Source organism: Grammomys surdaster, unplaced genomic scaffold (assembly GCF_004785775.1).
Source record: "Grammomys surdaster isolate TR1022 unplaced genomic scaffold, NIH_TR_1.0 126028, whole genome shotgun sequence".
NCBI classification, from domain to species: domain Eukaryota; kingdom Metazoa; phylum Chordata; class Mammalia; order Rodentia; family Muridae; genus Grammomys; species Grammomys surdaster.
Window position 1 is genome coordinate 3163642 of NW_021620841.1, and position 13904 is coordinate 3177545.

Genomic DNA, 13904 nt, shown 5'->3' on the forward strand with positions numbered 1-13904 from the left:
CTTCATTAGGATTCTCGGGATATACTCAGAAATTTTGTCACTATTTAAATACAATAGTCATTTAACGTGTGGAAATGAAATTGTGGCGTGTCTTTAGAGAGGACATAGCAGTACGCAGCTATTATGTTTGTTTTTTAAGAAGGATCATTCCAAGATAATAGGATATATTGCCAAGTTGAAAACAGTGTACTTGATCAGATTGACCTTTCCTGGGAGAAATGCTTCCAGGCGCGGTGTTGACAGTGGTTCCCACACTGACAGGGATATTATTGGATTAATTAACAACCTGAAACTTTAGCTACAAATGAAAGAATGAAGGTTGAGAGTCCAACTTTCTTTCCCATGCACCCTGTCTATAGCATAAGAGCAAGCTGAGTAAAAGGCCTCATGCTGGTTCTTGTTCACCTAGCCATACTAACCCTGAATTAGAAATTTTAAGCCACAATTTTCATGAAAATGCTTTGAACTTCCTCCAAGTTTCTCAGTTCTCTAGCTCCTTGCTAGGCTTTGAAAGATTAATCACTGTTTAAAATAGATCTTATTACTAAGTAGTCACAGAAGGCTATTTCTTGTTCAGGGATCTGCAAGAATAATGTCCTTTTAAATTTATAAAAACTATGTGACAGCTCCATTTTCTTGTACAAAGAGTGGAAAGAACAAATTTCTCTGAAATGTTTCTGACAGTAGTTTTCCATAGACTATCTGCTGATTTCACGTTCACTAATTTAATACCCTTTTAAATTTTTATTTAGCCTTCTAATTGGTTATCCAGTACCAAGTGCACGGCTCTAAAATCTTATACACACAAACAATACTAAACAGACCAAGAAGTAAAAATATATATTTATGTGGAACCTAATTCTATTATTTTATTATATTATACTATATAGGTGTAATATAAAATATAAAGATGTTGATATATATAAATAAAGATATATATTGATATATATGTATTAAGAGAGAAGTAGATAACGATAACTAATATAGAAAAAGATGGAGATAGAAATGGTATAGATTTATATGAGAATAGGCCAAGGATTTGAAAAATGTTATTTAAGATGGGCTAAAGGGACTAAAAGGAAAAAGGAACTAATATAACTATATTTTAATTTAAGAATTTAAATAGCAAAAATATTAAAATATTTATTTAGCAAAACTAAAAATGATAGGTATTTTTTACCATGTTAAAAACATTAATTAGTTATTACTTCTATAAAAATGAATATTTTAGTACACTCAGAACCTTGCATTCTTTTGAAATACACCAAAACATAAAGTTCTGGTTATCAACCAGCCTGGGAGCACTTAGGGAGGGATCCAGGGCTTCAGCTGAATAAGTAAGAGTGGAGGGCCCTGCTGGGCATAGGTGGAAGAAGAGAACCTTGACCTCATGAAGGCTGGACGCCCCAGGGGGTGGGAATTTTGAGGGTGGGGAGGTGGGAGTGGGAGGGTAGATAGAGGTTACATCCACAGAGAAGAAGGAGGAGGGGTGAGGGGATAGGGGGTTCCTGGGTGGGTGGGGGATGGGATAAGGGGACAACATATGAAATGTAAATAAAACACCCAATAAAAAAATAAAAAAAAAGTTCTGGTTATCACAAATTATAGTCATTTACAAACAAAATTATAGTATAATAGGATTAAAAGTCATGTGATGTAAGGTACATTATGAGTTATTTCTTTTTATAGTTGGATATTCTTTATTTACATTTTAAACATTATCCCCTTTCCCGATTCTGCCCTCAGAAACTCCCTATCCCATCCCCCTTTTCCTGCTTCTGTAAAGGTGTTACCCGACCCACCCACTGACTCCTGTCTTCCTGACCTTGAATTCCCCTACACTGGGGCTTCCAGCCTTCACAGGAGCAAGGGCCTCTCCTCCCTCCTCCCAATGATGCCCAACAAGCCCATCCTCTGCTACATATGCACCTGGAGACACGCATCCCTCCATGTGTACTCTGTGGTTGGTGGTTTAGTCCCTGGGAGCTCTGGGAGTTCTGATTGGTTGATATTGTTGTTCTTCCTAAGGGTTGCAATCCCATTGCTCCTCAGTCCTTTCTCTAATTCTTCCACTAGGGACTGCCTTGGATTGCTAAAACATGTCAGAGTCTATTTTTAAAAGTATTAACATCTGAGCCTTCCTCACCAAAAATTTTTAGAAACTAAGTAGTAAAATGTTGATAAGAGACAGTAAAATTACTAAAGAGAGACTTGCAGGCACCTACTTTATATTAATTTTCTAAGAGATTTTTATTGGGAAAATGTCAATAGGTCAGTGAATCTACAAGAGATTCCAAATTAAGGAAAAATAAGTCAGATATGAAATGAAGTGATTAGGTCTTATTAAGCATAAATATTCAATAAAAGTTAATCATTTATTTATATAAAGAGAGATGTCAGATTAGTGGGCTAAGATTATTCTTACAATATTTAATAAGACCCTGTAACAGTGTTTCTGTTGGAAGTCAACAACTCTGGCCCAGTCTCTTTATTTTTTCACTTTACCTGCTTATTTCAGCTTGTCTAAATTCAGCCGTTACACACAGTGAGAGAGATATCAGTAGAGACATAAGAATTTACAACATATAATTGCATATAACCGTTTTCATTCTAAAAGAAAGGAGACTGCGAAAATCGGCTGATGGAAGCTATGTGAATAGTGTCCTCATATTTTGATTAGTTAGGCTACAAGAAACGCATATGAATTTTGGTGCTAATCTTCTAGAAGCAAGAAATAAAAATTAAATGTTCATGCAACCAGAACAACCATTTGACAACATTTTGAAACACTTGAAGCAAAAAAAAAAAATCTATTTCAGGTTATGAGAAAATGCTAGCATTTAAAAACAAGACAATATTATTATATACAAAATGATGGTTGTACATTCTAGGACGTTTTATAATATTTTAAATTCAAAAATATCACACTGACTGACACTAGAAGATGAAGTACAGTCACCAGTACAAGAAAAAAGTAAGTTTTTAAATTTGGCATGAAGTCAGGCAGAGTCATCAGAGAGGATAAACCTGAAAATTATAAGAAGAATGGGGTTTGTAAATCTTCCAATTCTGTTCCACTGAATTGGTGATCACATGAGCCTTCATTCTCCTTCATTGAATTGGTCTTTGTTTACCCCATGTAATGGTAGAACTATTCTGGAGTTTTTTCTATAGAAAAAAAATGAATAACTAGATCTACTTTGCCTTTTCTAATTACAATGAACTCTGACCAGCTAAAATACCTATAAGACATTTCGTGCTTCCAAAATACCGTTCTCAACTATATTTTATATATTTTTACAAATGACAAAGTTAAGTAACTGTACTTTTCTTTTTGGAGTGTTTCATGAAGCTCTTAGAAATCAAATACATACATACATACATACATACATACATACATGCATGCATATTTCTTACTGTAAATACAGATTTTTAGAAGTTATGACTTGAAGCTGTTTCACAAACTTGGTGTAAAGCTGGTTGACTACATTTTCCATTTTCTCTTTCCTATGTTTGATTTTCATTTTTATTTGATTTATTTCTTTATATGCAGTGATGGGCTTAGAAGAAAATGTTTACTGGCATTCTTGTATACTTTATCTATGTGCACTGCCCTGACCTTCCTGTTACTCCTATCTGTACCTCCCTCCTCCCAGAAAAATAGATTCTTTTTCCAAAATGTGGAAGTTCCAACAGGTATATACAAAAGAAATCCAAAAAAGCAAGCAAGGAAGCAAACAAAACAAAAATCAACAAGAAAACCAACCAACCAACAAACAAAACCTCCTGTTTTGCCAGAGGCCTACAAGAAGGAGTAGAGGGGCTTTGAAATAGAGTTTATCTTCCCTACTGAACTAGGTCCAATTCCTGACTGCAACACTCTCCACACTTCACACCAAGCAAACACAAACTAAGCCAAATTCTCTCTTTTTTTCCCATCATGATCAAACAACACAACTGAGAAGGAGGAGGAAGAGGAGAGAGAGGAGGTGGAGGAGGAGGAGGAGGAGGAGGAGGAGGAGGAGGAGGAGGAGAGGAGGAGGAAGAAGAGGAGCAAGAGGAGCAAGAGGAGCAAGAGGAGCAAGAGGAACAAGAGGAACAAGAGGAGGAGGAGGAGTCTCTCTATACTAAAAACATAAGAGAGACTCATGATTAATTTCGTTCCCCATCAGGATCCATCAAGACCCTGAGAATGGATCTTTATGGACTTGCCCAGCTCTACTCCATTAAGTGACAAGATTCACACAGACCTGTATCTGTCTTCTCCCTATTCGTATCATACTTAAGGACAACTTGGGATGAACCTAGGTAACACAATGGTAGAGTGAAGCAACAGCTTATCCCACGGAAGGCCAACAGGAAATTAGAGTGAATAAAGGCTTGACATTTGGATCTTTGTAGTTAGTTTTAAAGTCAGTACTCTATCCTGGCAACCAATCATGGTACCAAGTGAAAATGTCATTGTTTATTGGGTGGGGGTGGTGGATGGGGGTACACTAAAAGGTGAAGGCACATGGCAGGTCACTGCAGGAAAACTGTGAAGGCAAAAGGGAGAGACAATCACAGCCTCCTGGAATGAAACCCGTAAGACCAACTGCAAGGGTAGAAAAACCCGATATGAAATGGATGAAATATGGCTCAATACGGAGAAGTCCGAGAGCTGAAAACTTCTCAGAGAACCCTCCCTTCAGAATACCGTGTTTCATGTCTAAGAGCAAAGGTGAATGCCTGAGACAAAATCCCTTCCTGCTTCGGGTATGGAATAAAGAAATACATAATCTTGAAAGGCTTCAGAACATTCTGTTCTTCTCTGTAAGCCATACTTCAAAAAAAAAACACAAAACAAACAAACAAAGCAAAAACAAGCAAAAAGCTGGCCTTGTCACAGCATAACCTGATGGGTTACATCTAAGTTAACCCAGAAATAGAAATAATTCAACCGGCCTCTTGCCTCCTTTGTGGCTTTCACTACTCTGATTAGAGTTACATAGAAAATTTCATCCAGTTCCCAAAGAGCAGAAAGACAAGCATAAGAACCTAAGATTAAAAAAGAGAAAAGAAACTACATTCACAGACAGTATGAGTGTACACACACACAATATTAAGCTACCTAAAACAAAACAAAACATAAATCTATTTAGAATTAATTACAAAGAGTTACCAACGTAGTAGAGTATTTAAAAGTTACAAAGAGTCTATAATATTTACATTTAATTGCAATGAGTATTCCTAAGCTACTTTAAAAATAAATCCTATTTTCCATAGCTAAACATCACTTGTTTGACTATGGACCTGACAAAATACGTTCACCAAATGTATTACGGAAACAAAATATGAAAGAGTATCTACAGCAATAAGGAAACACATAAAGCTTATGGGTTAGAAAGTCAAAGTCATTTAGACATAAATTTTCCCAAGGCAATTGATAGATTTAATGGCTATGGATTTTTCTATAACAATCAACGTTGGTGAATGGATTCATCATAGCTAGAGAAAAGCTCATCTTGTCTGTAAAAGCTGAAGAGCTAGCTAGAGTCCCTAAATTGATATTGAGAAAGAGCTTCAAATGCAGAGAACATATTATTTGATCCTACGACCTCTTCAGGGCTGCCATATCAATACAGCCTGGTACAGGAGACATGAGACACCTAGACTAATAAAAAAGATGAGCTAAAACCCAGACCACTCAAGCATCGTCCAGCTGATTTGTGGCAGATAAGACAATGAGTGCTTCTCAACCTTCCTAATGCTGTTACCCTTTAATACAGTTCCTCATGTTGTGTTGACCCCCAACCATACAATCATTTTCATTGTTACTTCATAGCTGTAATTTTGATACAGTAATGAATCATAATGAAAGTACCTCTCTCTTAGGTTACCTCTGTGAAAGGGTTGTCACCCAAATTTTGAGAACCACTGAGTTAAGGTGTTATCTTCTGGAAACAAATATGATACCAGGTAAGAAGTACTAACAATGACACTAATCATGCCATTTAAAAGAAAACAAGCCGGGCAGTGGTGGCACATGCCTTTAATCCCAGCACTTGGGAGGCAGAGGCAGGCGGATTTCTGAGTTCGAGGCCAGCCTGGTCTACAGAGTGAGTTCCAGGACAGCCAGGGCTACACAGAGAAACCCTGTCTCAAAAAATACAAAAAAAAAAAAAAAAGAAGAAAAAAAAAGAAAGAAAGAAAAAAAGAAAAAACAAGCATATTTTGCAGATGCTCCGTCAAAAATGTTTATATACATTGCTAATAAGCATAAGAAACTTCAACATTGTTCATTGTTACCTTAGTGAAAAAAAAGATAACGAAGTAGTATCATATACCTATTTGAAAGGTTTAAAGACTAGTAACACAAACAACTTCTACAAAAGATAAAAAGAAATAATTACCTGATATTGTCTATGGGTACACAAAAGGTATATCTACTCACGAAGACTTTTGCAGTTTGTCATAAATGTATATAGGTATTCCATATAACCTACTAAATATTCTGTAAATATTTAGCCTACAGCAATAAAATGGTTGTTGTCCAAGGAATCTAAAACTGAATGTCCAACATTAGAACAAAGAAGTTTTTCAATAGATGAATAGATATATTAACTCATCAGGACATAGATAAACACAATTATGGATGCCCACAGCAACTTCAATAGGGTACCAACATATTAGCCTACAAGAAATACCTCAATCCCAAAGGTTACAATACTACATTTATGTCATTAATATAAAATTTTTCATTAGGCATTAGTTTAGGAGCAAAGAAAACTCCAGGATTATCAGGAGTTACGAGAATCAGAATATAAAGATGATATTAATGCAGCTACACTGTTGAAATTCTTTATATTATGTCTTCTAATGATGGATGCAACAATCTATGCAAATTAAAAACTCAGATTTTATACATTGAAATATATTTACTCCATTTGATTAAAAATTTAAAAGGTAATTTTGTTTATTTGTATGAATGACGCTGCAAAAAAATTTTTCAAGAATTGAGAGGGGGAAAAAAATTCAAATCACTGGAAGGCTAAAATCAAGCCTAATCACAAAAGAATGTTAACCCATGATGCCGGAGGTGATCAAGTATCAGGTAAGAAGCATGGAATGTTCACAGGCAAAAAGTATGTGCAGTAGCTCATAAATGACTCACCTAGTATATAGGGAAGAAAAGGTGAAAGTGGAGAACTGAAAATCCACATGAGAGAAAGAGACACAGAGACACAGAGAGGTAAAAATTGGGAAGAAAATAGCCCAGCCTTTCTCATTAATAAAGGCATGATCAGTTTTCAGGTGACCCTCAATATTTCGTCAGTTCATTATGGTACATAGTCCCGACGTGGTACAGAAGAGCAGCGTTCATGAATACCTCCTCAATAGCCCCTGCAGAAATCCTGTGGCCTGCAACATTTATTACATCATCCACTCGGGACATCACGTATAGGTAGCCTTCCTCATCCATGTAGCCAGCATCCATTGTGTCATAGTATCCCTGAAAACAAGAATACGTATATTTAGTTAGCATGCAGTGCTAGGTAAAGATGTGATAGCCTTAAAGCTGGGTAAAAATCTGTCCTAAGTGGATTTACTGTGAGCATGCAACTGTGAGCACAGGGTTTTCAGATTAAATTGCTTTTAGCTTTGAATCCTAACTAGATTGGTTTTGCCCCTCTAACAACAAGACAAAAAGTTAAAATGCCTTTATGTGTGTTCAAGTTTGTTATTTGAATTCAGAATTCTAACATTTGTGAACCCAATTAATTTTTTAATGCATAAGTAATGGCTCAATAATTTTGATATATTTTAGTGTTACAAAGGAGTTTTTAAATAAAGTCATCTCAAAGCGTATGTTTCCAAAGCTCTCTATAGATATTACAGAAAAGGGGGGAATTCAGCCTTGGGATTACTGAAAACTAGAGCTTTAAGTGACTGGACCCTCTACCCTGAGACACGATTGGCCCTGACTCCAGAACTGACCAAATAAACCTGAAAGAGGGAGCAAGGCAGGGAATCCCCTGAAGGTTGCAACTGTGGATAACTGAAGGCAGATTCAGACCTTCAAGGTCAAGCCAGATGACCTCCTCATTTGAACTTATACTAAATCCAGGATAAAATGGATTCAAGAAATCGTGGACATTATTGAAGAAATGCCAGTGAGCCCTCATTTAACACCTGCACCCTTTTATTAAGTAGGTGTAGCCACCCCAGACATCAGGTGTGGGGACAAAGCCAATGAAATACCAGTTCCAAGGATACTAAGGACCCATCATCACACTCAGCTGCTGCCACTGTCTTTCTGGAGAAATAATTGTAAGTTCCTTTATGTGGCTTGAAACACCAAAGACTAGATGTTTTCCTACTACCACTTATCTATAGGATGAGCCAGATGCTTTTGAGATCTAGGTACCTGGGATGAGTATTTGGAAACCTTCATCGATGGGAAAGTAAGTTGAGAATCTTGTATTGAGCATGTGGAATGCTGGAAAACTCAACACAGGTACCAGATTCTCTTCCTCTTCTATGAAGCTAGGATTAGGGACTCAAATCATAAAAATCCATATGGTAATGCAGTTTATGGTAAAAAGAAAAAAAAATCTTGGATGAAACAGTACTAGGTCAAATCATTTATGAGACATCACTTGAAGGAATGAAAGAGAATTCTTTGACAAATTGTTACAAATCTACCCTGGACTAGACCATTTCTGCCTTCATGAAAAAAGGAAGTGTAGGTGATTTGGAAAAAACCACGTTACTGAGGTCCAGACTTTGATGAAATATATAAGCAAATAATGGAAGGAACCTCTACATGGGAGAACCTCTACATCAAGAAAAAAAGTTAGATGCCAAGAACAGGGAGGCTGTCTGCATGCCTTAACCACCAAAAGAAGCTCTGAAGGCACACTGTAAATGCTAAGGATTATGGCTCGATCTCTATGATTATTAACATCCACTACAAGTTTATAAAAGCAAAAGAACAGAAAGACATCACTAATTTATTGACACTGACTGGGATTGAACTCAGGCTTCAGCAAAGATTAATAATCCATATGAAATGTAATACTTCACAAATATCAAAGTAATATATCTCTGTTCACTTACGAATCACAATAGAAAGAAGAATCAAGAGTAAACAGTACAAAGAAAAATACATATTAATTTTAAAACTTCTTGATACTCGTGTTTAAGGAATAGTCTCTAAAACAAATCCAAAACAGTAACTATTTGTATTTCTTAACCTTTCTATTATTTGGTATGAGCCTCTCTTAAATGAGTTAATACAGTCTTTCTTTCCAGATTTCAGCCAACTCTATAGAATGGTGTGTAAAGCAGAGGGCAGAATGAGAATCACCAGAAGCCCTTGGGAATTGTAGCTCTTATCGTGTCCTGCAGCAATTAGGAGAGACCATCTAGAAAAAACAGTGAAGGGGAGACCATGTTTGTCCCATCCTCAGCCCAGTCACATGTAATTTGCATGAACCCTGATTAAGTTGTTTGATGCATGCTTCTATTACTCCTGTAGATGAGAGGCCTGGAGTCAGGAATTACAGAAAAAGAAGAGGTACTTCATGGAGATTGGCCATGCACTTGAACTTTTGATCTTAAAGGTAACCATGCTGACCCACATGTACATACTGCTTGCCATGATCAAGTCATAATGAATTGTATCAGTACTCTGATGAATTACATGTGGCCTATGATATAGACTGAATTGGATGACTGAAGTCAAGTCAAGTGACAAATGTTTCTGCCACACTCGACCAGGAGAATGTTTAATCTTGGCTGTTGAGGTCACTTGACTCCCAGATGACTTTCTAAAGAAAAGCTATCTAACTCCTTGCTATTTACCTAGTTAAGTGGGGCATCCATCTTTCCCTCACACACAATAATGATGGAATACTAGGTACTTGGACTCATTGTCTTTATGATAGTCTCATCATTCATTCATTTCTTCCTGACACATAATAAGGACAAGGTGAAGGTAGGATGTGGATTGCACTCTCAAAAGTGTTGTCATGGACACAGCACCCATTGCCTTGGCATGGGGTAATAAATGAATGACACTCTGACACACAGGAAGAGAAACTGCTCATCCAGGTTCCTGGAGCAAGGGGTGGGGCTTCAAGAATACTTTCTCTAATGACTTTTTTATTTAAAATAAAATGATATTTAAAAGAAAAACATTAAAGGAAGCTGTCAAAAACAGAAAAAAAGACAGAAATACATTACGTTTAACTCATATAACTAAGTGTAGCTGGGGTTCCTAATGACTTTCTAGCTCTGATTGGTTGCTTGTTCTCAGTCTGTGTAGAGGATTCCAACAATAGGTGTAAAATTATTGGAGTCCAATTTTACTGGATTTAATTTTTAAATATTCTGATATCATAGTAAGAGTAGATGAAAATTTTCTGTGTGAAGACACTGATGATATTTATACATGACTTAGTTGGATAAATCTGACTTGCTCATTGTTATCTATGAGATCTGAAAACTGGTGTGTATAAACTTGAAGAGTTCTTTTGGATCTATGATGCTAGAAGCAAGTTGCTTCAGTAACTAGGCAACAAAAAACAAAAGCACACAAACTTTTGAAAGTCTATTAAAGCTCTTACAGGAAATTTCTCAAAGTACAAGTGCTTGAATGCTTCCTGATTCTTCCAGAGTCCTGAAAAAGCCCCAGGTGGTAACGGCAACCTTAAACACAGAGAAAATAAAATTACTGTGAATAAAATAACAAAGACAATCAGTAATAACTGTTGCTATTATTTTACCCTGGGCTGAAACAATGAAATAATTCATTCAAATGCAGACCATAAATTTGCTAGGATGATGTTTAATTTGAGGGTAAGTAGAGTCCATATCATAAGACAACTATTTAAGAACTGTAGTTTCTTAACAAGTCAAGCATAGATGCAACACACACACACACAGAGAAAGAGAGAGAGAGAAGGGGGGAGGGGGGAGGGAGGGAGGGAGGGAGGGAGGGAGGGAGGGAGGGAGGGAGAGAGGGGAGGGGGGAGAGAGAAGGACAGCATTGGGATACAAGTGAACAATGTATTTCAGCAGAAATTATAATATGTAGCAATTGATCAAACAAACTAAGTAAATTATTTTCTTAAGAAAAACATGTTTTATAGGAAAATAGTTCCATTCTTTGAAAAGAACCAAGGTATCAGTTTTCAACTGAAAATAATGGAATATTTTCATTTAGATAGTTAGTATACAATCTCATCTTTGCAATCTTTATTCTCCCCCTTCTTGAAGTTGCTTTTCACTAAATACTCTTCTTTCTTCTCATGACCACTAAGCCCTGTATATTTTATAACTCTAATGAACACACAGAAACATGAAACATATGGAATACAAGATTCTGTGTTTCCTTTCTATACAACCAATTCCATCACATACTTCATTCTTTCCTCTACACTATCAAACTTGTGCTATTTGCACAAAAAGGCTTAACCTCTAGTACTGATGATCTGTGCTTATATAAATCTGGATAAATTCTTAAGGCTCCTAATAAAATGTGCTTAGGAGCAGACTCAAGTAGTTTATTGGATATGGGAAGACTTTAAATGATTTATAGTTTAGAAATTCAGATAAGAGACAACATGAGGACTTTCAACTCATTCATTGAAAAAAATTTTTTACTAAGTCAAGTGATGATGTCACAATTTTATTATGGAGAAAAGGGAAAGTGAAGGAGATGCAGCTACTGTCCACATAAGGCAACATGTCACCTCCAAACATGTCACCTCCACCCCACACAGACTTTTACATGAGGAGATAAGACAGGGCAGGATAGTCAGAATGCCATCAGGTACGCCTTACAGTGACTTTTATCCCCACTTGTGTCAGATGATGTTAATACAAGTGGAAGCAGCTGGGAATACCATCCTGGGCATCCAAGCTGACACTTCCCTTTCCCGCCAAGTTCAGTAGCCCCATGATTGTCTCAACCTTCCTCTTATTAGGACTTTTAATATCCTCTCTTAAAAACAATAGGAATAGGCTATTATTTCAGGAAATTATGCAATTACAGAAAATGCACATGAAAGCATTCAGTTCTCCAAAGTGCAAAACAACAGCAAAAGCTCCAGAAATGCTTACTCATTGCTTCGGCTGCAGCTCATAACCGTTGCTGCTCATCCCTTAATCTGTTTAAAGACAGCAGGCTGAAGGTGACAAACGCCCTAGGCTCTTTCAAATGACTTTACTACTCTAATTCTTCTAAAGAGGCCATGTAAATAGTTTTGCTTTATCAGTTTTTTTTTTTTTTTGGTCATCCAGTTAACATTTTGCAAATAGGAGTAAAAGTCAATTTTAAACAACTGAAATATAACACAAATAGAATAACTTCGAATAATCAAGCTGAGAGCATCATGGAGATGCCAGAAGGAGAAAAGTAAAACAGGCATTGCGTGGAAAAATCAAATCCCACAAGGGACCAGGAGGAACAATAATGAGAGAAGCGGGTTATCTGTTAAATAAATGAGAATAACTCTGATGGGGGAGGGGGAGCACACTGAAGAGGTCACTTTCATCTGCTCCCATAGAAAACATATCATGCCAAGGAGCCCCTGCTAACCCTTAGTGCCATGTTTGGACAGAGACATGAGGTGCAGAAGTAACTTCTCTATTACACTGCAGGAAAAAGAAGAAAAGAAAGCTATGGCAATAAACGATGACCAACATCCAAAGCACTATAAGGATGATAGAGAGAGTAACGGCATGTAGGAATGTTGGCCCAGTTACCTACACATGCATTCTCCATAATGAGACCTGCATACTGGGGAGCATAGTCTTCAATAAAGGTTTTTCTTACTGTATCTATACAAAACGCAAAATTCTGTTTCATTTGTGCATCTTCCTCACATTCCACACACACACACACACACACACACACACACTCACACACTCACACACTCACACACTCACACATACTCACACAAACCTTCCTGATCTCTTCTTATAATGAAACTCCTGCATTCCTTCCCTTTAAGGCCCTATCATGTTAGAGCTTCATATATATCATCTTTGTTTGGTCTAACACTCTCCCTCTCACCTTGAAGCTCGATTCATAGCCTTGAGGCCCTTCCATCCTAATAAACCTCACTTCTGGAGAAAGTCATGAATTATGTGTTAGCCTCCTTTTTGGGCCAACAACTTGTGTTTCATTTAATTGGAGGTGTAGAGAGATAGCAAGGTTGACTTTCACACTGAAAAAGCAGAGCTGTCGTTTAAGGTTTTGATAAAGCCATGTCTCTTGAGGTGGTGTGGCTAATGTCTGTAATCCAAGCACTTAGAAGGTAAAGGCAGTGAGATCAGTAGTTCAAGGGCAGCCTCAGCTTGACATTCACACACAAAACAGAAATAAATAATATAGGTCTAGAAGTTTGAAAATAAATTCTCATGGATGTTAGGGGCTCAGGAAGAATAGAAAGCTTAGAAATTAGTGGGACAATCAAGGTAAAGTTTATGGAAAAGGAAGAAGAAAATTTAAGATAAACAACAAAAACATCAATCCAGGTAAATTAAGAACTAGCAGAACACAGGATCTATCAATAGAAGTCTGAAAAAAATAATAGTGACCAAGCATGAAAAAAATGAATGACAAACTCTGCTTTCAAATAGGTTCTTTATTTAATGATGAAACATAGTATCTGAGTGAAATATTTTGAAGATTCTTACGATTTTCATTTCTAGAATGTAGGCCAGAAAACAGAAATGTACTGGAACAAGCATGAGTTGAAAATATGGAGACTGTATCCTTTGGTTTGTTTTGGTTTGATGAGACAGAGTCTGACTGCATGGCAAGGCTGGCCTGGAACTCCATATGTAGACCAAGCTGGTCTCAAATTCAAGAGATCTACCTGCCTCTACCCTCTGCTCCTCTGCCCCCTGCC

The 13904-nt window shown here is 36.9% G+C and overlaps 1 protein-coding gene and 1 pseudogene across 1 annotated transcript in view; one reads left to right on the forward strand and one right to left on the reverse strand.

Moving 5' to 3' along the window:
- Acss3 (acyl-CoA synthetase short chain family member 3) overlaps positions 1–13904 on the reverse strand; it is a 163631-nt gene that overhangs the window by 10440 nt on the left and 139287 nt on the right. Inside the window, exons 12-13 of the mRNA XM_028754554.1 lie at positions 10611–10692; positions 7370–7492 (exon numbers count right to left, since the gene is read on the reverse strand). Of these exons, the coding sequence (XP_028610387.1) occupies positions 7370–7492; positions 10611–10692 (205 nt within the window). The remainder of the gene's footprint in view (positions 1–7369; positions 7493–10610; positions 10693–13904) is intronic.
- Positions 7597–8770, forward strand: LOC114610079 (annotated as a pseudogene).